The 21,934-nt window shown below is 41.0% G+C and overlaps 1 protein-coding gene across 1 annotated transcript in view; it reads right to left on the bottom strand.

Moving 5' to 3' along the window:
• Window positions 1–21,934, bottom strand: part of plcb3 (phospholipase C, beta 3 (phosphatidylinositol-specific)) — an 81,720-nt gene that overhangs the window by 19,868 nt on the left and 39,918 nt on the right. Inside the window, exons 3-18 of the mRNA XM_034164163.1 lie at window positions 11,767–11,835; window positions 8,017–8,154; window positions 7,307–7,386; window positions 7,148–7,201; window positions 6,854–6,926; window positions 5,823–5,923; window positions 5,505–5,671; window positions 4,708–4,854; window positions 4,463–4,620; window positions 4,017–4,099; window positions 3,811–3,895; window positions 2,081–2,228; window positions 1,853–1,954; window positions 1,288–1,361; window positions 310–406; window positions 25–109 (exon numbers count right to left, since the gene is read on the bottom strand). Of these exons, the coding sequence (XP_034020054.1) occupies window positions 25–109; window positions 310–406; window positions 1,288–1,361; window positions 1,853–1,954; window positions 2,081–2,228; window positions 3,811–3,895; window positions 4,017–4,099; window positions 4,463–4,620; window positions 4,708–4,854; window positions 5,505–5,671; window positions 5,823–5,923; window positions 6,854–6,926; window positions 7,148–7,201; window positions 7,307–7,386; window positions 8,017–8,154; window positions 11,767–11,835 (1,661 nt within the window). The remainder of the gene's footprint in view (window positions 1–24; window positions 110–309; window positions 407–1,287; window positions 1,362–1,852; window positions 1,955–2,080; window positions 2,229–3,810; window positions 3,896–4,016; window positions 4,100–4,462; window positions 4,621–4,707; window positions 4,855–5,504; window positions 5,672–5,822; window positions 5,924–6,853; window positions 6,927–7,147; window positions 7,202–7,306; window positions 7,387–8,016; window positions 8,155–11,766; window positions 11,836–21,934) is intronic.

Raw genomic sequence — 21,934 nt, 5'->3', positions numbered from 1 at the left:
ATGTGAGACAAGTTTTAAGGATACTCAACAAACTCCATTGGGGAGCTCTTCAGCGTGTCCATCCCTTTGGTTTCCACAAATGAAGACATCTCAAAGTACTTTTTCCGTTCTGGCAGGGAGGGAAAAGAAGCCATATATAAATACTGACCAAAAATGAACAAAGAAAAAAAAACCCAGACACATTCTTTATATACACTTTTCAAACAAATACAAAGTCGAAGCAACAAAATTCAACAAAATGAGACTCCAACACAGATAAAAGACACTTCTGGTGACTGGCACGTCTTCTGGGCACTCTCACACACTTACTTGTTGCCAACTCAAAGTTCTTGAATTTGACAGGTTCTATATAGTTGACGAGAGTCGACATCTCCTCTGTGGCATTCACCTCACTGCTGGCTGTACCCTGAAAGATACGAACCGCTGAGCCATCAGTCAACGCACCAAATCAGTCCATCAGTCCTACGTGGGATCCTGCTAGCCCCAATTCATTTCTAGACTTTCACAATCATAATTTGCAATCCATATTTCCCCTCCACACACACACACCCCAGTCATATTTTCCCCACAGTGGGCTCATTTTTCACTGCACCTGCAAGTTCAGTACCTATATGGAAATGGTACAATCATGGTTGGAAGCCAGTAGAAATAAAAAAATTCAGTATAATAGTTAAAATATCATAAATTGCAAAGGAAGGTGGAGAGAAAGTTGGATTTCTTTGCTAATTTGGCAAAAATTTAAAAATAAGAAAATCTACATAAATCCTCCCCACCCCACAATCGCTCTTAAAAATATCTCTTTCCTCTCTGCTCCAGTCCAGTCTGAGGAATGAGGATTGTTGAGTTTTGTCACAGCACTGTTACAGAATCTGGATAAAGCAAACAATTTTTTTGGATACATTTTAAATAAGATTTAGAATAAGTTGATTTTCATTCAATTTCCCTATTTTAAGCTTAGAATTAGCTATTTTTTTCCTGACAGAAGTGTTTGCTACATATAACTAGACCATCAAAAAAAAAAAGTTGTCAATTTTTACTTTTTACAGTTTCTGGCTATGATTAACAGTGGAATTTTAGAAATGTATAAAAGAAAACATGACTTTCAATCTCCTGGACAGGTTGTGGGGTTGTGTTACTTTGTAGGTTTACACTCCAGAGCACAATTCCACAGAATTTGTTCTTCATAAATTTTTGTTTGGTTGCTTCTTTTATCATGCTTATGACCTTTGCTCAGTTCTGTATATGCATGTGAGAGTCTAACAGTTTTTGCAGCATGGCCCCGCTGACCTCATCCGAGTTCGGCTTCTTCGGTTCGGTCCCTTGTTCGTCGTCCTCATCCTCTTCACTCTCTGCCTCACCTCCTGGTAAAAACATGAAAACGTCTGTTTTGCACACTCACCACACTTTTATAGAACTACAGAAGCTATGAATGGTCATCACTCGATATACTTTTGCACTTTTTCTTTAATGGGATAATTTATCAACATCTTGCTTTCCCAAGATAACAAAAAAAATGTAGCCACTCGAAATCCAGCTCAGCTACAGGTCTCCGTTACACAGCGTGCATGGACTTATTGGAGACTTGTTGTCTTTTTGGCAATCTGCTGCTGTTCATCATCACATTCCCTTAAAACTACAGTGTGTAGAATTTAGGGTCATCTAGTGGTGAGGTTGCAGACTGCAATAGGCCATCAACAGTCACAATTTTGCTTCCTTCCATGTTTTTGCTTCTTGATGTTGGGGACTGAAGCTCTCTTTTGATTTTAGGAAAATTATCCCTATATTCCACCCATGGCTGCTCTCTGATTCTGTACACAACAAATACCTTCATGTGTGTCCTTTGTCAACTTACCGATGGACTTACGCTGACCCATGTCTTTGTGAATCCTCTCTGCCATCTTCTCCTCCATGTGTGAGAGGAGCTGTGCTCCATCACTGTCCATCAAAGGGCACTCTACACACAAAACACAGTATCCCTGATGTGCCATAGATGTTTTACATTTTCACAGGCCTATGGGGACTACTTTCAACAGCTTGCTGGTTCAAAAGGCACTGACAGGGTTACCCGGCATGTCCTTACCGCTGTTTGGTGGCGACTGTTCCTCCAATTCTCTGCGTCGTATGCTGCCGCCGCTGGAGGGGCGGTTGTGGTAGTGCTTCTTCTTGTTTTTAATGAGAATTTTGCCCAGCATCTCCTGTGGAGAAGGGAGGGGGTGACCTGGCTCCAGCTACAAGACAAAAATAAAGCTTCAAAACAGAGTAACACCCGTTTTAAAATTATGTGATCAAAAGAGTGAAAAATTGACAGATGGTCTATGAGATAGAAGAAAAAACAGGGGTTAGTTCAGATCATCTGGAGATTGGCCCTGTTATAAATGTTTTCCAGTAATTACTAGATTTTTGGTTGTGGAGTACAATTACTTTGACAAAGTAAAAGCTAAAGCCCCGGTCACACAGCACACGGTGTTTGCTGAACGAAGGGAACAAAGTCACAAAGTTACAAATCGTCGAGAAAAAGTGGACGAATGAGCCTCAACTTCTCCCATCAACGAAAAGTCTGCGAGTGCAGAGCGCCTTAAAAACCGAAACAAAACCAAAACTAACAAAAGAAAAACAAAGCGAACGGCAACACTGGTGCTTTTAAACAAAATCAAAATGAAGCGCCAGCGTGCGATCATAGCTGCTGCTGCAGAATTTTCAACAGTTTGAAAATTCTGATGAAGCGCCAGCTACAAGAACGCAGCCAGATGACAGTTAAACAATGTCTCTGAAAATCAACGTAAGTCCAGGTTTCTTGTTTCGTTTTGGCTCCGTCGCCCTTCGTTAAGTGTCGTGTGACTGGGCCTCAACTTCGCTTAGCATTAGCATAAGTGGTCACACGTTGCTAGATGTGCTCATATAAGGTTTCACCAAATGGTCAGTTTTTTCTTCAATACAGCAAACAGAAGCTCTGCTTAATGCAGATGCTGTGGTTTTGTTTGTTTCAGACATTGACCTCCGGTGTGCAATGGGCAGCTTTGAGGCCAAGCATGAATGGACCGGGACGAGGATCAGCACCTCCGAGTTGATGGCCAGGGTGGATTGTCCACTCTGGGTAAGGGCAGAGTTACAGTATTGCACCAAGTGGAGAGTTTTAAGTATCTCAACGTCTTTTTTGACAAATCCAGGAATTTGCACAAAACTATTAATGGTGATTGCAGTATCAAATTTGGTTGTTAAACAGTGATCCTTGACCCTTATTCTGGGTTGTGGCCCCTGGTTATTTTGATGGTATATTTCTGCACTGACACAAAGGTTGATTTCACAAAAACACACCCCAGCGAGGGTTGGTGGTGGTGGTGTGTGTGTTGTGGTGGACCATTTTTAATGGTCTGCACCATGACAGACTCTAATACTCCTGAGTCAAGAATTACTGGGACTTTGGATTTTTACAGCAATGAAACTACAGCTGTAAAACACATTTATATAACCACAGAGACTGGTTTTGTGTAGCAGTAAAACTATAGTCGAGTTCTCTGTCTACATTCAACTCCACAGTCAAGATGATTTTTAATTTCTACTGCTTCCGTTAAATGAGGATGCAGCACAGTTACACAATGTTGTTTCAGGGTTTGGTTTTCTTTTAATAGCTGTTTAATTTCTGATTTTATACATTCACTGCTTTGATTCCTGGTATTTATCTTGTTAAGTGGATTATTATTATTATTTTTTGGAAACAAAAAAAGTCGTGATTACTGACTTGGATCTTTTCACCCGGGCACAGGGGGAACCACAAAGACGTTTTAACATCAGATGTGACAACAGTGTTACCGGATATTTCTCCAGTGGTTCGATGAGCAGAGCATCTCCAAAGATGGTCCTGCAGTACTCGGCCATCTTGGCCTGCTGCTTGGCCCTGACACAAAGTGATACAAATGACCTTAAAACAACCTCTCTAATCCTCCTGTCAGCTGCATTCTTCGATGATGTTCCTTGCTTAAAAAAATAAATAAATAAAAGTACAAAACAGAACTTACGAATCAACGTGGTTTTCAAAGGATAGGATGACGGGGTATGGCGAGGTCTTGAAAGCACTCTCAGCGATTGCCTCAATCACCTCCTGCAGAAAAGACGTCAAAATAATCCAAATTAATAAAAACCCTCAGCTGAATCGATTTCCCTCAAAATTTAGATGAAACGTATTCAAAGGCAGTGCACACAAACTTATATCTTGCAAATATTTAGACATTAAAATGAAGAAACTAAGATTTGAACTAAAGCATGCAGGTTGGTCAACATTTTACTTTTGGACAGACTGCGCTCTCAGCGCACATTTTGTAGAGCCGTCATTAATCTTGACAATCTAACAAACCTACAGGTGGGTAAAAACACCAACTCATTAGTAGAGGTAATTACTCAAAAGCAACATACCCGCTGAGATGAATAAAGAAGAAATTAAAGTGCCAGCCCCCGGGACTCTGACCTTGAAGGGTATCTCTGTTGTCATGGTGAACCCGTGGGTGATGTACGGCTCCTCGTCTTGCGGTCGGCCCTTCCAGCAGTCCAGCTCCACGCAGCGGCAGCCAGTCAGCAGCACCTGTCTGTACATCTCCACCGACGACAGACCGGTCAGCTGACCCACTACCGACAGACGGACAGGAGACGGTGACTGCTCAGTTTTTAGCCCATCTCACGCACACACTCGCCGTGCTAACTGTGCGGGTTTACCTGTGAGGTAAGTGTTGTGTGAGGAGTTGATGAAGTAGTGAGACAGCGGCTGGTTCATGTCATCGATCAGGTCCAGCCTCTCTGGAGGTACGATACCGTTTTCCTCCCCTCCCAGGTACCGACTGAAACCCTGCAAACTAATCTGGTCTGCAGAACAGAATACGTTTATTAAGTTTAGAAAACGGGAAACTAAATACTGGCTCTTGTCATTTTTATGTCACACCTTGACAATTTAGCCAGTGTATACTGATGTATGAAAAATAGGCCAAACACAGCCTAAGGGCTCTTAGACCTTTCCTATATTGTATCACACTGTTGGTCAGCAGCTCACGGGAGGATTGCAACCCCTTCACCCTGCCCCCCTAGATCCACCACTGAACTTTTTGATAATGGCCTCTAGGACATAAAAAAAAAAAAAAAAAAAAAAAAAAAAAAAGGCATTTCAAATTTTCTTGTTCTGCCACATTCTGTGGATTTTCCTCAAAATGTTTTGAAATCCAAGTCAGCTCAACATCTACCAATTTTACTAAGTTTCACAAAAGTACAACAGTCTTCCTTGCAATATTTAAAAATAAGCACAACTTTTATCAGGATTTCTAAGCCCCGAATATCCCTTGGAGTTAATTTACGCCAATCCTTAAAACAAACAAACAGTATTGTATGCTAAAACTGTCTGGACTAAGCGGTTCTCAAACTGACCGACCTTCCAAGTAGGAGACTAGTGAGGGAGGCAACCAACACAACTGTGAAGGAGTTACAGAATTCTGTGTGTACATTGTATTCAGGAGCCTCCTAACCTCTCTCCAGTTGGCCAGCGTTGGTCTCATATTTCTCCATAATCTGTCGGACCTGGTCTTTTTTCAGCGGGGGGTAGAGCACCTCATTCAGCCTGGAGTCTCTCTGCTTGCGGTTGATGAAGTCCATCAGCTGATCCAGAGAGATAAACGGCTTCCTCTTGGAGCCACTATAATGAAGAAATAAGTTCAGGGAACGATTCTGGCAAACGTCTGAAACTACGCTTACGTACTTCATTACTTCAAACGGAATACACAAGTCAAACTTGTGTATTTTGGGCTCCAGCACATCTCCTTTAGATTTTTTTATGAGACACATACTTTTCCTCAAAGATGCTTTGTATCTCAGGCCGGAGACAGAGCTTGTCAAGAAACTTCTGGAAGGCCTCCCATGTGAAATCGTCAGGCTTTATTCCCTCCATCTGCACAGAGAACAGAAATTCAAGCAAGTGGGCGTCAGAGGGGAAAAACAAAAGGGAAATGATATGAAAAGCACTGCAGGCATGCAATTTTAATGCAAGTAAAAGGTCTTTCTGTTCTCCTCAAGACGCTCCTTTTCCTCAACAACCAAACATAACGTAACTGGCAAATTATGAGGCTCTGAAGAGGACATTAAATGATGATGCCGATTCTTCACAGAGCTGAAAAATAGGTCACGTGTGATCATGCTTTTGCAGGTAGATCAGCTGTTAAGACAAGCCAAGTTGAAGAAATTCTACACGGAACAGGAAAATATAACAAACTCTGCAGGTAAAAGATAAAAATGTGTTTCTTTAAGCCACGCACATCTTGATAATCCTTCCAATTCACACTTTTTTTTTCTCCGACTATGCCGCCTTGCCATTTTTGCCCAGCAGGAGGCAGCAGAAGCCAATAATAAACAAAGTGCCTGCAGCACAGTGTGCACACTCTCTTATTTAAAAAGTCTTGCGACTAAGATCTGATTTTGGAGGTTAGATTTAAAATAAATACAAACTTTGTTTTACCTACACCAGCCTGCAGGCAAATTTTAACAGTTAAGGCTAAAAAGCAAAATTGAGGTGGCGAATTTCCTGGATTGTTGTGCACTTTCTTGGAAGCCATACTACTTGGATAAAGAATAGTTTGATGAGAATGTTCTGCATGATATCACCTACATCAAAATTTTATTTAACAGGCTACAGGCTGCAGCCCAAAAGCATTGGTGAAAGCGTTACCAATCGTACTGGAACGCAGCTATCTCGTGTTTCCTTAAATTACAAAGGCATGCAAAGAATGCAACGCCCCAGACTGCGTGACTGACTTGCAGCTTTTCCCCAACTACTTATCTTTTGGTGAAGTTAACAGACAGAAGCATCACTTGGGGTGATTACCCGGTTATTGACGAGGTTGCACTGCTCCAGAGCTGTCTCCACTCTTTTCTTATCTGAAAACATCTTGAGAATACTGAAAGAGAGAGAAAGAGCGTGGAGCAGTACGTTAGTGCTCAAAGGTGTTTCTTTTTGTCGTCGTCTGTGCACAAAGCGGCGAAAAAGACATCAAACATCAGCGGGCGAGAAGTGTTAAAGAGTAAGCGAGACACGAGACGAGTGTAAGTGGAGAGAGACAGAGAAGAGGAAAGGAAAGAAGAAGTGGAAGGCGGAACCCGGCTGATGTGAGTTTCTCACTTCTTCACTGGAATCTTCCCATCCTGGTTCACCTGCAACTTTAGCTTTGTGTACCTGAGAGAGTGATGGACAGAGTGTCAACACAGACAGCCACACTCTACCGCAACCTGATTGTCCAAAACAACAACAACAACAAAAAAAGACGTGCAACATTCTTACGCTTTAAAGAGGAAGGTGTTGCGCGATGCATTCTGGGAAAGTATGTTTGTAGCTAGTGTGAACAGCTCATCTGTCCAAATCTGGCAACACACAGAAACACAAAAGAGGAGCAGAGAATGAACAGCCCAATGTGGAAAACATGCGATTCTATACACAAAGTCAGCATAAACAGTAAAATATCTATTTCTGGGAGGCATCACTTCATCCTTAACCTGCAAATATAAACATCAAACAATCCTAAAAATTTAAATAAGCTCATCTACACCCCCAGAAAGTACATACAGTACAAGTATCAAGTGTATACCATGTTAGAGACAACATGTTCATCGAAACCCCTCTCATCTTAAGGAACTAAACAAACCTAAAGCTTAAATTAGCTCATCTACTTCCCAGGTGGTACCTATAGTGTAAGTATCAAGTGTGCATTATGTATTGTTGGAGATGCAATGTTCACAAAAAATAAAGGAAATGCTATAAAAAAATAAAAACTGCTTCATCCTCATAAATATGCAAATATATGCACAAATACCCAGAGTATAAACATCAAATGCACTGTTATCATGCACATTATTTCCATTACACAGAAGATATTAACATATTTATTTGAATATTTAATCACCATATAGACCATATAAGAAGAAGAAAAAAATTCCATTGCAAATTTGACAGCATACAAAGAATTCTGATGTGGCAATGTTTGCCACAGTTACCTTGGCGATGTTTTCCTGCATAGCCTGGAAATTGAGGAAGGTGATGTTGACAAGGTCGTTGCCGTGGACGACAGTTACCATCTTTCCTTCTACGTTGTCACCCTTCCCGAAGCCCAGCACGTCCCGCAGCTTCGGGTCCTGAAATGCATATTTGTAATTGTGATTCTCGCACTGAAGGACAGAAAAACCCACCGAAGGCCAGAGGAGAGTGGATGGAAGCAGCGCTAAAGATGTTAAAAAGGCAAAGAAATCAGTTTTAGTACTTAAATTTAGTAATTAAACCGCCCGCCATCATCTGGTGGTTTGTTGAACGACAAATTGCTGACTGTGGAATCAGACACACAGAGACAGGTGGTCTGTCCACACAAACTATGCTTTGACATAAAAATTAAACCATTTCATATCGGAAAAATAACTAAAAAGTTTAGAATAGAATAGATAATTGTCACTGTGTGTGTGTGTGTGTGTGGGGGGGGGGGGGGGGGGTACTTTCAACAAAACTGCTGTACACCACAAAATATTAAAACAAAACATCTTATAAACCACAAAAAAAATGGCTTAAATATGAAATTTCTACTGTATAGTGATATGTGTGTGTAAACATATGACTAAAGTACAGTTAAAAAAAGCATCTGTAAACAAACGTTTCAGCTAAATATTGCAGAAACAATTCAGAACAAGCCTGAACCAGCAAAGTCAGCGCCCAAGAAAGGCTCCAAGAAAGCGGGGACCAAGACCGCCGGTAATGGAGGCAAGAAGAGAAAGAAGACCAGGAAGGAGAGTTGCACCATCTACATGTACAAGGTGCTTAAACAGGTCCATCCCGACACCGGCATTTCTTCCAAAGCCATGAGCTTCATGAGCTCGTTCGTCAACATCATCATCAAGGGCATCGTCGCCAAGGCATCCTATCTAGCACACTACAACAAGCGCTCCAACATCACATCCATGGAGATTCAGACCGCCACGCACCTTCTGCAAGCATGGCATGTCCAAGGGTACCAAGGCTGTGACCAAGGACACCAACGCCAAGTAAACTGATGTGCGCCTTCACCAGGAGGTTGAACTTGAAAACACTGCACACAGGAAGCCTTGTTCTTGTCTTTTTAAACTATTATTAAATAAAAATTAGCAACTTTATTAATATTATTATCCACAACTTTACTCATTAAGTAAAACTGGTGTGACCATTTAACAAACTCCAAACTGTGCAATGCATTTATTCATTTACAAAAAAAATCCCCCATTAAACATGAAATATGATGCATGTGCTCCAACATTATCTTCCAAATAACCACATAAACTTCCTCCCTTTTAGGTTACTATTTCCCAACACTCAGCATCCCGCCATCAATTATTCATTCTCTCACGGCTCTTTATCATTTCAAATCCAATAAATCTACTTTTACTCTCAACTTGTGCACAACAACAAACAATTTTACACGCATTATTCATCAGTCTTAATGCAACATTTCACCGCTCAGCTCCTCGCGCTGCCTCCAACTTACAGCACATTCAACAAAACAAAATGCGCTGCTCCAAAATGACTTACACGCATTTGCACTCTCACATTCATTCGACATTCAAGTGGAAATATTTTCACTCTCACGGTCGTGTTTTTTTTTTTTTTTTTTGCATACATTTTCACTCTGACATTCATGTTTTAAGTGAACGCACAATGAATCCATTTGAGGCCCCCGTCAAGTTATGATTGAGATGGTGCCTCATTTTGACTGCTCACAAAACTGACTGTGGCTACAATAACTACACTGTCAAAGTTTTGCATGTTGTTGGAGTGAGTTCCACAGATAGGAACAAGTGATTCCATTTTGGAAGCTGGCTGTTAAAAACATTGCAATTACTAATAATTAAATAAAAAAATTTAGAAGAGCAATCCAGAGTGCATACCTTCACCATCTTAATGGATTGTAACCCATCTTTGATCCCGATTGTGACTCAACTCATGATAGCTGAACTTTGATCCTGACCGAGAAATGCTGATCCTAATCACCGAACTTTGGTCCCGAGCTAATCAATGAGCGCTGATATCCTGATTACTCATCTTCGACCCAAAACCTTGATCATTCATTAGTTATAGGATCAAAGCAAACTCCAACATGAACAATCAGTCAGGATCCGCAACTTCATCCAGATCCACACCTCAAAAAGCAATGGGTTCTTTCTTGGCCCTACATGTAGAGTCACAAAAATCGATCATTTGGTATCGTAATCATGCTAACATCAGGGAGAGTAACAAAGTGGGTGTCTAATGTGTGCAAGATCAATACAAGAAAATAACTTGCAGCAATTGCAATGAAATATACAACCCCTGGCAAAAATTATGGAATCACCGGCCTCGGAGGATGTTCATTCAGTTGTTTAATTTTGTAGAAAAAGGCAGATTACAGACATGACACAAAACTAAAGTCATTTCAAATGGCAACTTTCTGGCTTTAAGAAACACTATAAGAAATCAGGAAAAAAAAAAAAAAAAATTGTGGCAGTCAGTAACGGTTACTTTTTTAGACCAAGCAGAGGAAAAAAATATGGAATCACTCAATTCTGAGGAAGAAATTATGGAATCATGAAAAACAAAAGAACGCTCAACACATCACTAGTATTTTGTTGCACCACCTCTGGCTTTTATAACAGCTTGCAGTCTCTGAGGCATGGACTTAATGAGTGACAAACAGTACTCTTCATCAATCTGGCTCAACAACTGAATGAACATCCTCCGAGGCCGGTGATTCCATAATTATTGCCAGGGGTTGTAGATGAAAATTTACCTCCAAATACATTGATCTGTCTGGATGCTCATCAGTACTATTAACACTTTTTAACATCAAATTTAATCACAAAAAGAAGCCCAATAATTGTGTTTATTTATGATGTATTATTATTGTTCCATTAGAGAGAACATGCTAAGAGCCTAGCGTAGCATGGCTGAACCATTCTTGAACCAGGTAGCATTTCCCCAGTCATGACGTAGAAGTGACAAGGCAAGCAACCACGCAACCATCTCCAAATGTCAAACAAGGAGCTGCAAAGAACTAAAAACCAACAAGTTCTTCACTTTCTGAGTGATACAACAGTATTAGCAACATTGTGTCATACCGCTGGCGAACACCACCAATATTTCCTGGTCTTACTACACATGTATGTGATGATAAGCAAGAGCTGAAGATTTGTCTTTTCCTGACCAATGGCGCAGGAGGGGACACAAAAACATGGACACCAAAAGCTACCGTTCTTAAGACATTTGCACAGTTCTGCTTAGTAAATCAACTCTTATAATAAACAAGCTCCATTAAAATGAATAATGCTTAAAGAGCAGACTGATTTTTTTATTACATTTTCAGCAAACTGACTTACAAGGGCATATAAATGTCAACACATCAGCTTTAGAACAATCAGCTAAAACAACATGCATTAGTGTTCCTTTCATCCAGATCAGCACTCTTACACAATGACTTCCTCACCAACATTCACTCGTTATATCACTTCCTGTCTGGCTGCCCAACTGTCATGAGGCTCATTAGCGCTCCGTCATCTTTACACCATCAGCTGACGAACACATACACGGGTTGGCAACGGTCACGCTGGTTGTAGCAAATTATATGCTTAGAATTTTTAACAACATCTTACTATTTCCCTCTCCAACACACACACACACACACACACACACACACACACACACACACACACACACACACACACACACACACACACACACACACACACACAACCAACCTTTGGCTGTTTGGCAAATTTTCCTGTTCTGGTGTCTCTGATAGTGCTGATGTCCAAGATCTCCACCTCCTGAAAACCAGAGGCAAAAAATTGTGTCAGTACGTTTTTTTGAGTAAAAGTAAATTTGTAAACCATAAAACCATCAAAGGCAGTTACTTCTGTCTGAGAATGTACGACGAGGACCATTCCTGGATCTTTTGCTTTTCTATCACAACAGAAAATTTCTATCACAATTGTCACCTCTTTGCTTTTATTAGGAGTATGTGGAGACAAACAAACAAACAAAACATATATATTTAAATCACATTAATTCTTGTAAAAACTATGTAACTTTAACAGCTACAAATCAGTGAAAAATAATAATTGATACATTACAATGTGATAGTGGAACAGGATTTCCATTTTGTCAAAAATATTCAGAATTCTCTCGACTAAAATTAAGGTGTACCACACGGACCACTCCTGGGTCCTCTTCTGCTGGTTCATCTACTACCTTTTCCCTGAACTGTTGCCACTTTGCTCTTATATAGTCAAATATTTGTCTGATTTTATAAGTCAACTTGTAGCTTTCGATTTAATTAAATTTCTCATAGTTTGAGATACCTATTGTACATTGTACAGAAGAACTCACAGGAAGAAATTATGAAGAAAAGCACACCATGCATAAGAACAAAAAAAAAAAAAAAAAAGAGAAAACCTGCATAGAAATGTGTCCAAATGAATTCCTCTGGCTAAATGTTTGTCCTGCGACTTGCCTTGCTACTCCTTCCATCAGATCCACTTATTTATCTGGATCAAACTTTGCTTCTCACGGCATTAAACACAACCACTGATGTGAACAGTTTGTGAGAGACCGAAGCAAACGAGATTATCTATTTGCAAAAAAAGTGTTTGGAAATCAAGATACATTCGTCTGACGCATTTGCATGCCTCCTGTTACAAGAAAAACATACACACCTTTACATGCATGAACACAATACACACACACACACACGCCCACACGGAACAAAGGCACGAGTTGTTAATATAAGCAGGTGAGGTTCAGCGCCATCGTTAACCCAAAGTTGAGTGCTGAAAGAAGAAGAGTGGGAGAAGAGAGTGCGGTCATAAACACAGCTATAAAAGCAGAGTAGGACACACTGTAAATATTTGTTTTGCTATGCACTCATTCGTTTTCCTCACTTCCTTCCTTTATTTATTCCTTGCTGTCACTTATCCTCCCATCTCCGTGTCCACAGCTTGAAGGGTCACCGCATTGCATTTTAAGTCAAGATATACTTTTTCCCCTCCAACATCCCTCATAATAACACGATTCTTTATTAGGTACGTAATAACATGGGGTGCAACATTATTCAAGTTGTGTCAAGTAGAACTCTAAAGATAAAGCCAGAATGTGTTTATATTCCAATTCATTCACACCAGTCCTGCTGTCATTATTACTCACTGCGGTGAATAATCTGCCACTAATCACAAAGTGTGGGCTAAAAATGCAGAAAAAGCACTAAAAACCTCACAGAACCAAAGTAACCGACGGAATGCAGTCAGTTACACCAAGAACCTTTTGTCAGGCTCGGTGGTATGCGGTCGCACCATGGAGTGGGGATCACGAGGTGCACTGTGCGGTAAAATAAGAGGCACTCAGATATGCAGCTGCTAAAATGAAATAATATACCCATTCTTTATGAAACCCTACCATAGTCGTGCACAGCTTGATCATTGGTTAAACAAACTAAAAGCCTACATTTCAGGAAAATGATCTCTTTTGGCAATAAGTGAGTAAGATCACTCCATTCCAACATCATGAGCCATCCTGGGTCCAGCTGCATGGATGCAAGCAATACATTTGGGTAAAAGCAAAAGTTAATGTGCATACTTAGTCACTGTAAGAATCACTACAGTCGTCACTGGCTCCACAACCTGCTCTGAATCATTTCAAAACAAAAAGAGGCTGGTGTCGCAGACCGAACGGTCCCCCCTGCCTTCACTGTGCATGTGTCATTTGGGACCACGGCAGCATGTCTGAGACAGACTCTCTACACCCAAATCAAATGGAATAATGTCCTTATTAACCATCAGATGACAAAGTAAAACCAAAGTAAAACCATTCTAAAGTCAGTTTTAAGGAGAACGAGGCGATAATCGCACCGAAACGACGTAGGCGAAACAGCACATCAGACGTCTGTCGTGCTGATGTGGCGCTCTCATCAGTTCGCCATCTTTTATTATGAAATAATGCTGAATTTATGCGGAAACAATTGTACAAAAGCTTCAGATATCTGTCAGAGACAGATGACTGGAGTGCAGTTTGAAGCAGAAATGAGGTGATAATCAGGGATTGCAGCTGACGCTTCGAAATGGCGATGCAGACGCTCCGAATTTAACGAGCTGCTGTCCGAGAAAACCATCGCGCTGATCATCAGTTTTTTTAAGTTTTTATTGAAATGACACTTTTCCTTCAACAACATAGCTGTCTGGTGTGAAACACAAGTCACTGAGGAGCGTTAAGAGCACAAATGTATCACACCAAACAGCGAGATGTGTGCCGCAAATCATCTTCAAAGAAAGCCAAAGTGGAGTGTGACAAATATTATGAAAATAGAAGTGAAAATCTGTCTTCTAAAAAGCTCAGACTAGATATTTAACCAGAAGTTTTAAAACCGCTGCCGTCAGCTGACCTCTACAATAATGGCGTGTCAATTCACGTCCAAAAACAGTTACTCCGCACAAGATAAGTGTTCGAGAAAGTAATACTCGCAGCACTGCAGATGCTGCAAAATGATGGCATACAAATAATAAATACTTGCCGTTATTAAAAAAAAAAGAAAGAAAAAAAAAATTCTGGCCTGGTGGAAGTAGTCAGCTTGGCGGGCTGCCAGGTTTATAATACAGGGGAAACACTGCATAGCTCAAATGTTTGAGTCTGTGCGCTCATTCCAAGGGGACGAGCTAAAACACTGGCACATACTCCTAACAACAGCGTCTGGTGTTTAAAGGTGTTGGGAGTGAAACTTGCAACTATACTTTCAAACACTCCTCCGAGGTCCTTTGTCTGACTAACAAACTTGGTATATGGATGAGACTCAAACTCAAAAGGTTAGTTTGGACAAAGATCAAGTTCATTGGGATAAAAGGCCAAATATTTGATTTTTCACTCTGATATCCAACAAACTTGACATACATAAGTAGGTTGGTTTGGAAATTGTACAGATCAGTTTTATTAAAAGACGTTTACTGGGATCAAGGTGACTGGGGTCAAAAATTAGTTTTTCCCCCTGCCTTATTCAGATTTGCACCAATCTTAGCCCACATATAAAAGACAAGGTCTAATTTGCCAAAAGTCAATCATTACAGTCAAGATCATGCCTGGCTGATTGTTTATTGACTCGGCTCAAGTCCTTCTGCTGATTTCTACCAAACTTGGTGTATCAGTGAAGGTTGACCTTCTGAATCATCAACTTTAAATATTTGGGCTCTGACAAATACAAGTAAGGACCAGTGAACCTTTGGGGGAGGTGATGGTCTAGTGCAGGGGTGCCCAAGTTCGGTCCTCGAGATCTACCTTGTCTCCCTGTTCCAACATGCCTGAATCCAATGAAAGACTTGTTAGCTGGCTTTTAATGAGCCTGAGAGTGTCAGAAAGGTAGATCTCGAGGACCAAACGTGGGCACCCCTGATCTAGTGGTTAAGCAGTGGGCTACAGACCAGAGGATCCTCAGTTCAAACCCTGTCTGGCTGAACAATCACTACGGACCCCTGGGCAAAGTACTTAATCCTCAAGTTGCTCCCGGGGTGTAGTGAGCGCCTTGCATGGCAGCAGCCTGACATCGGTGTGTGAGTGCGTCTGTGTGAATGGGTGAATGTGAGGCATCATTGTAAAGTGCTTTGAGCTTCCAATATAGATGGAAAAACGCAATACAAGTGCAGTCCATTTAACCCATTTTAGGTCTTAATCACAGGGTCCCGATGCCCACTAAGGCCACTGCTGCTCATGTTTTTTAGTGCTCATCATCTTTTTTTTTTTTTTAATGGCATCTCACCCAACAGACTGGTCGTAAAGTATGAAGGTCAGGCAGCGCTCAACCAGTCGGATTGAACTCAAACTTTCCTGTGAGAATAAAGTGCTTCTGGGTCTTTAGGAAGCACAGACACAGATGTGCGTGTACATACACACTCGCACAACCTTCCCTCCCACAGGCCATGGTTTCATTCTGCCAGTGCCATGGCGACTCCTGTGGGACCACATTATTAAGACTTATCTCCCGCCTCTCTCTGAGTGTTTTTTTTTTGGCAGTTAACGTTTTCTCCGTCAGCTCTGAGCGGGCACGCACAGACACCGAAGAGGCAAAACTCAGACAGGAATATCTCGAACACACAGGTCCCGACTTGTGAAACATCCTGACCCGTTGAGCAAGACACTGTGTGTGTGTGTGTGTGTGTGTGTGTGTGTGTGTGTGTGTGTGTGTCTCAGTGCATAAAGATTCATGCGCGCAACAAGCGCACACACGCGCAACAATGACATATTTCACCATGACAAGAAAAACCTCAGAATAATTGTGTGTTGTGTATGCATCTGTGAGAAGGTCGGGCATCTGTGCAAGCACATTCCTCCCATATTCTGGCCTTGTGCCCGGTTAGCGTGCATGTTTCAGGGTGTAATATTTAGCTAGCTGTGGCAGCTGTATGATCCATTCATCTCTCAGTACTAAGCTCACACAAAGATCCTTACATTTTTCACTGCAGGCTCAGCTGAGCTTCGTTACTGCTCCAAGTGAGCTTGGCTGAGAGTTTTACAGTCATGAAGCGAAAAGGCGCCACAATTGGCTTTAATTTAGCATTTTGGCAGAGTAGGGTTCCCAACATTTCACAGAATGGCAATAAAATGGATTATAAGGCCAGGTGAATGGCAGCATCAAATCTTACACAAAAAGAAAAACACACACAAACTACATAGAACATCTTGCTCTTGTTTACATCATCAAAACAAAGCTGTACAGCTGAAGATTTAGAATGTCAAATTCTCATACTTTCACATCGTTCTTTCAAACTTTTGTGCACATGAAATCTTAACATTTCCAAACTGCAGCCCTTGAAATTTTTAATCACACAGTTCTGCAGTTATTTTTGTTTTCTCCCTGTCTGTGTGATCGAACTTTTCCAGAAACTGACAGCTGGCCGGATGTGGCCAGCACCACTATTTATACTGGACGCTGGTCCTCATGCAGAAACATTTTTTATATTCTTATAGTGCATCCAGAAAGTATCCACAGCACTTCACTTTTTCCACATTTTGTTATGTTACAGCCTTATTCCAAAAGTAAATTAATTTTTTTCCTTCAAAATTCTACTCACAACACCCCATAATGACAACATAGTTTTTTGAAATTTTGCAAATTTATTAAAATTTAAAAAAAGAAATCACATGTATATAAGTATTCACAGCCTTCACGGAATACTTGTTGATGCACCTTTGGCAAATTACAGCCTCAAGTCTTCATGAAGAAGATGCCGAAAGCTTGGTGCACTCATCTTTGGCCAGTTTTGCCCAATCCTCTTTGCAGTACCTCTCAAGCTCCATTAGGTTGGATGGCCATTTTCAGATCTCTCCAAAGATGTTCAATCAGATTCAGGTCTGGAATCTTGCTGGGCAACTCAAGGACATTCAGTCACCCCAGTGTGAGGTTAAGAGCGCTCTGGAGCAGGTTTTGATCCAGGATGTCTCTGTACATTGCTGCACTTATTTTTCCCCTCAATCCTGACACGTCTCCCAGTTCCTGCCACTGAAAAACATCCCCACAGCATGATGCTGCCACCACCGTGCTTCACTGTAGGAATGGTACCTGGTTTCTGCCAAATATGACACCTGGCATTCACGCCAGTTCAATTTTTGTCTCATAAGACCAAAGAATTTTGTTTCTCATGGTGTGAGAGTCCTTCAGGTGCCTTTTAGCAAACTCCAGGTGGGCTGCTATATCCCTTTTACTCAGGAGTGGCTTCTGTCTGGCCACTCTACCATACAGACCTGATTGGTGGATTGTTGCAGAGATGGTTGTCCTTCTGGAAGGTTCTCCTCTCTCCACAGAGGAATGCTGGAGCTCTGGCAGAGTGACCAGTAGGTTCTTGGTCACCACCCTGACGAAGGCCCTTCTTCCCCGGTCGCTCAGTGTAGACGGGCGGTCAGCTCTAGGAAGAATCCTGGAGGATCTGAACATCTTCCATTTACAGATGGTGGAGGCCACTGAGACCTTCAAAGCAGCAGAAATGTTTCTGTCCCCTTCCCCAGATTTGTACCTCCAGACAATCCTGTCTCGGAGGTCTACAGACTATTCCTTAGACTTCATGTTCAGTTTGTGCTCCGACATGCACAGTCAACTGTGGGACCTTATATGTAGACAGGTGTGTGTCTTTCCAAATCATGTCCAATCACCTGAGTTTAGCCCAGGTGGACTCTAATTAAAATGTGGAAACACCTCAAGGATGATCAGTGGAAACAGGATGCAACTGAGCTCAATTTTGAGCTTCATGGCAAAGGCTGTGAATACTTATGTACGTGTGGTTTCTTGGTTTTTATTTTTAATAAAAGTGCAAACATCTCACACAAAAAAAATTTCATATTGTCATTATGGGGTATGAGGGAAAAAAATGAATTTCACCCATTTACTTTCCTGATGCACTGTACACTAAATTTCTTAATTTTTCCTATGATGGGCCAGATGAGTGTGCCTTCCACATCAGATTCTGCAAACATAATCTTTACTGAACCTTTACTTTCGAATAAAAGCTCACAAGTTTCGTTATCTGATGAAGCAGATGATGTTCATTTCTTCACTGTGTCAGCCTGATGTTTCTACTTTTCCTAAACTGTACATCACATGCTGAGAAATGCCAACAAATGCAGAGTAAAATACAGAGTAATAAGAAGTTTTACAGAAATGCACCTGCTGAATCAGTGAGGAAAGCTGGACCTTTGGTTTTCCATTTTTTGACAGTATAGATCGGTGTTAAAATCTGAATCACAAGGACAAGGTGAGACTTTAACACTTTGAAGTGAATGCCCCCAGCCTGGTGATATTATGACTAGTCTATGTTCAGAGATCAAGGCTCCGCCATGTAGAGTTTATTTACGTTCAGAGATCAAGGCTCCGCCATGTAGAGTTTATTTACGTTCAGAGATCAAGTGACCAATTTCATATTTATTTTCTTTAAGACTCAATAAAATGTTGACATGGAAAACCTGTAAAGGCTACTTGCAGTACACAAAAAATTCACAAGCGGTATCGATAGGAATGGGATTGATAAGCGAAATCCGACAAGTCGACTAATCACAAAAATAATCGGTGACTAGTTGACTATGAAAATAGTCGTTTGTGGCAGCGCTAAGTACATGTCACATCCAGAAAACCTATTTCTCAAAAGCTTTCATCACTGGTGTCTACACTTTGTTTAATTTGTACATTTGACTACTAAGTCACACTTCTTAATGCTTAAATTTTCCAATCATTGTTGTCGATTAGAAAAGACTAGAATTAAAATAGTTTCAGTCACGGTCAACACTTTTGATAATTGATTGTGATGTATAATCATCCATCTCCTCACACTTATCCTGTTACACATCATTGAGGGTTGCGTAGCACATCCCAGCTTACACTGGACAAGTGGGGGGCTGAAACCCACAATTCCAAATGAAAAAAATAAAATGGTATTTTAAAAAAATGCATTAAAGTATATTAAAGTATGAAATATAATTGTTTCATACAGTCTGAAATGAAGACTTGCTTCAGACATATAGGAGGACCCCAAAGCAGAGAACCACAACATGGGCAAGAAAAAAGGTGGTCACAGTGGTGGTCAAAACATCCATAACAAACAGCCCTACACCCTTCAGATCAGCAAACTTCTCATTGTCACTACCTCAGGCTCTAACGGGGGAGATAAGTCCAATCAGTGACAGTGTTTTGAGCGGGAAAAAAGTAAATCCAAAAAGCACAGGCAGAGGTTCAGAACAAAATTAACAGGTGACCAAAACCAGGAACACGAGACAAAAATCAACATGGGGAGGCAGTATGGGGGACAAAATCACAAACCACACGAGGAAATAATGTAAGAGTGTAAGCAAGGACAACCTGCAGGTGACAGGGAAATGCTCGAATGGTGGTTATAAAAACCAGTAAACTAATAGACACGGAAGTGCAGAAACACGAAAACCCAGAAACCTAGGAACAGGATGTTCAGCTACATGGAGTGAACAGAAAAGAGATGTGAGGAAAAAAGTGCAGAAGACAGTTTAACACAGAACAAATAATAACTAATAAAAAAAATAATTTTTAGTTGAGCATCTTTAGATTTTAGACTGTTCAATCTGTTTGCAGATTTAATAAGAATGGTAATAACTGATTAGCACCCCAAAGTCAAGCTATCCAATAATTTATGTGGGGGAAAAAAAAAAGCCTAAAGTGTTTCGTAATCTTACCCATTTTACTGATTAATTAAAAAAAAAATAATTAGATGACACTTTGCACCTACATTAAATGAAAAATCAAACGCTTTGTTATCAAATTACACTTGGAGCAGAAAATATGGTAGATATCGGGTTGTAAATGTTAATGTATTGTAACAAGCTTGTCATCCACTTACTCCTTTCCTTCCTTCATTTCTTCGAGTGACCTTCCACTTCCCCTGCTCTGCTCTCCTCCCTGCCACTCTCCTCCATTCATTCTCAAAAGATTAAAAAAACATCAAAGGGCAAGAAAACAATCATGACAGCTCCACTCCTTTCCTGCGTCGCGTCCAAGCATGTGCTCGAAAGATCACCGCAGCTAAATACGTCTCAAGGGATCAATCACAGCTGCCATCAACTGGGATGTGGGTCACTCCGGGTGAAATCACACAGAAGCCTCCTGACTGACCATCTTGGATCTGCTTCATACTTGATGCAAAAACTGTCAATGTACCCAACAAATAGTGTGCTAAATGTTTGACTTGCATCTTCAGTTGGGTCTCACGGTGCTTCCAGCATGGTTGTGAGACTTGGACCTCCATCCAGTGAGCTACACTGATGATTAGGTATAGTCAGTACTAGGTCTCTTCAGATGATCCTTGTCAGGGTTCTCACCAGCATTATAACAGCATAACCATCTGTTACGCTGGTATAATAAGAAAAATTACAATGCAGTTGGACCGTTACGTTGTTTTTGAGGGTGTGTAATGGGAAAATAAACATTTCTCTTTGTTGATTGTGGAGCCGCTGGTTCTGATGTAGAAGCAGCGCATCCACAATTTATTCATCAACCTGTATTAAAGCCATTTCTGCCTTTTCTGCTGATTAAAGTCTCTAAACGGGACTCTTTCTGCGAGAATCGACCACCGCTTCACACGGACAGTTTTTATTCGTGCGTCATTAACATGCCTCTTTTGTGGGGCAGCTGACGATGCGCATCTCTGCCGTGGACTGCAACCTTAATGTCTCCCACTTCTCTGGTTCCTAAACTAAAGTTAGTGTCCCTCATGAAAATAATAATCATGATGATAATATCCTCCGCTCTGTGCCTATGTGCGCGTTGTGGGATTTGCTGCAGCTCTCTGCCAAGTAAAGGTGGAAAAACGGATCATTCCGCAATCAATAACTTCAAAGCGAATTGCCATGTTAAATCAAATGACACGCCTTTCCAAACGTAAAACAGACAAACTACAACCGACCAAAACTCTTTCCCCCAAAATGAGACGTCCTCCATTCCATCAGGGAGAACTTATCTCGGTGTCACAGTCTCAGCACTCCAGGCTGAGCACAGCCGTGCAGAAGCGCTCCAGGCACAAGTATTGTAGGGGAGAGCAAAAAAAAAAAAAAAGAGGCATCAGACCAAAACATGGAAGAGTGTAGAAATGCGTCACTGCACAGGAGCTAATTTGTACACAGCAGTTTACTATAGAAAATCCTTTCAAATGTTTTTATTTAGTTATTTTTTTTTAACTTCAAGATCAATTTCTGATTACTCTACATTTTGAAGTTTTAAAAAAAAAAAAAAACTAAGCAGTCCCCCAAAGATGTTTCACCTGGCGAGGACAGACAGATGATTACTTCTGAGTGGTGGGGACAGACTGTCTGCCTGCCTGGGTGGTTTTCAACTTTGACCCAAGGTGGTTGCACAGTGTTTTGAATGTAGCAAGGCGTGGA

The sequence above is a fragment of the Thalassophryne amazonica genome, chromosome 23, assembly GCF_902500255.1.
Source record: "Thalassophryne amazonica chromosome 23, fThaAma1.1, whole genome shotgun sequence".
NCBI lineage: Eukaryota > Metazoa > Chordata > Actinopteri > Batrachoidiformes > Batrachoididae > Thalassophryne > Thalassophryne amazonica.
The sequence above is the reverse complement of the archived record's forward strand: the minus strand, read 5'-3'. Positions and strand labels throughout refer to the sequence as shown.